The sequence below is a fragment of the Sinocyclocheilus anshuiensis genome, unplaced genomic scaffold, assembly GCF_001515605.1.
Source record: "Sinocyclocheilus anshuiensis isolate Anshui unplaced genomic scaffold, SAMN03320099.WGS_v1.1 scaffold274, whole genome shotgun sequence".
Taxonomy (NCBI): domain Eukaryota; kingdom Metazoa; phylum Chordata; class Actinopteri; order Cypriniformes; family Cyprinidae; genus Sinocyclocheilus; species Sinocyclocheilus anshuiensis.
In genome coordinates, this window is record NW_015547698.1 from 2,236,800 (window position 1) to 2,238,413 (window position 1,614).

At 34.8% G+C, this 1,614-nt stretch overlaps 1 protein-coding gene across 2 annotated transcripts in view; it reads left to right on the top strand.

The window, feature by feature from the left end:
- elmod2 (ELMO/CED-12 domain containing 2) overlaps positions 1 to 1,614 on the top strand; it is a 5,443-nt gene that overhangs the window by 1,486 nt on the left and 2,343 nt on the right. For both annotated transcript variants that reach the window (XM_016506600.1, XM_016506601.1), the window contains exons 5-8: positions 695 to 824; positions 1,013 to 1,146; positions 1,234 to 1,302; positions 1,382 to 1,515. In XM_016506600.1, the coding sequence (XP_016362086.1) occupies positions 695 to 824; positions 1,013 to 1,146; positions 1,234 to 1,302; positions 1,382 to 1,515 (467 nt within the window). The remainder of the gene's footprint in view (positions 1 to 694; positions 825 to 1,012; positions 1,147 to 1,233; positions 1,303 to 1,381; positions 1,516 to 1,614) is intronic.

A 1,614-nucleotide genomic window follows, 5' to 3' on the forward strand; every position in this document is an offset into this window, starting at 1 on the left:
CGTTTTTTTTTCCCAGTTTTTTTTAAACCATTATTTTGACCAAGTAGCCTCTGTTGCCAGTTTGTTTGACAAAATTTATTATGTTAGATTTTTTAAACAATATATTTATTGTTTTTCACGAAATACAACATCCATTAATTTGGAATAGCAATATTTGAAGGGAGAAATTAAATAAATAAAGCTCAAACTACATGATCCCATATCAGCATATTAAAATACACCTGGCATTACATAGTGTAAAATGTCCCAATCAATGAATTTCGAACATATGATAATTTATGTAAAATTAATAATAATGTAAAAATCTAGTTAAAACAAATCTAGAATCAGTTTTCCATAACTAAAATACAATCTAAAATATATGAAAATAATATTAAAACACTTTTAATAAATATTAAACTGTTACATATTTATTTTAATATATAAAAATCTGATAAATGCATAAATGTAAATAAAAACACTTGGACTTGAATAAACATTTATGACTAATAGTGAATCAATAATGAGCTTATTAACTCTAGCACCCTTTTTACTACGGTTTCTTGTTTACTGTACTAGTTTCTTCTTGCGGTCTAATTTTCACAGTTGATTATGGTTTTATTTGTAGCATGTATTCGAGATATGTGTATGTTGTGGATATTATCAAGGTCTAAATGCAGTTTTACATGCAAAAAAAAAAAAATCTCTCTTACAGGTTTAAGGTGAATCTCCGTCAATGTTTGTTACAAATCAGCGGATATAACGAGCTGTTTGAGGCGGTCGAGGAACTAAGAAAAGAGGTGTTTGACTCCGAGAATGAAGAACATGAGAACATGCTTCTGAAGGTGATTTATCTCATTTTTATCAGGTCTGATATCTCAGCTGAAGATGATTTGTGACCCTGGACCACAAAACCAGTCATAAGGGTCAATTTTTCGAAATTGAGATTTATAAGACTGCTTTTGTGCTCCAGGGTCACATTTGAGCTTCAGAGGTTCTCAGTTCTGACTGGTTTGTGTTTGTTTTCTGTCAGTTGTGGGATCTGTTAATGCCGTCAGTGAAGCTGGACTCGAGGATCACTAAGCAGTGGGGAAACATTGGTTTCCAGGGCGACGATCCCAAGACTGATTTCAGAGGGATGGGGATGCTGGGCCTCACAAACCTCCTGTAAGTGCAGCTTCTCTGCTTATGAGAAGATGACGTTTCATTGCTTCCCTAATGCTTTTAAGTTGACGTTTTTCTTCGTTTGCCCAGTTTTTTCAGTGAGAATTACACAGACGCAGCCCGGCAGGTTCTGTCACACGCGAATCACCCCAGACTAGGGTGAGTCCCCACTGATGACTCTCGCCATCATAACTGATAAAAGTTGCTCCTCATCATAGCATGCTTTGTGTCATTGCAGGTACTCGTATGCCATAGTGGGCATCAATCTGACAGAGATGGCATACAGCTTAATGAAGAATGACGCTCTGAAGCCTCATTTCTATAACATAGTACCTGGAAAACCCCAAATGCAGCACTTCCATCAGTTCTACTGTGAGTAAAAATAATTAAATAAATAAATATATATATATACATACATACATACATACATACATACATACATACATACATACATACACACACAGTGGGTAC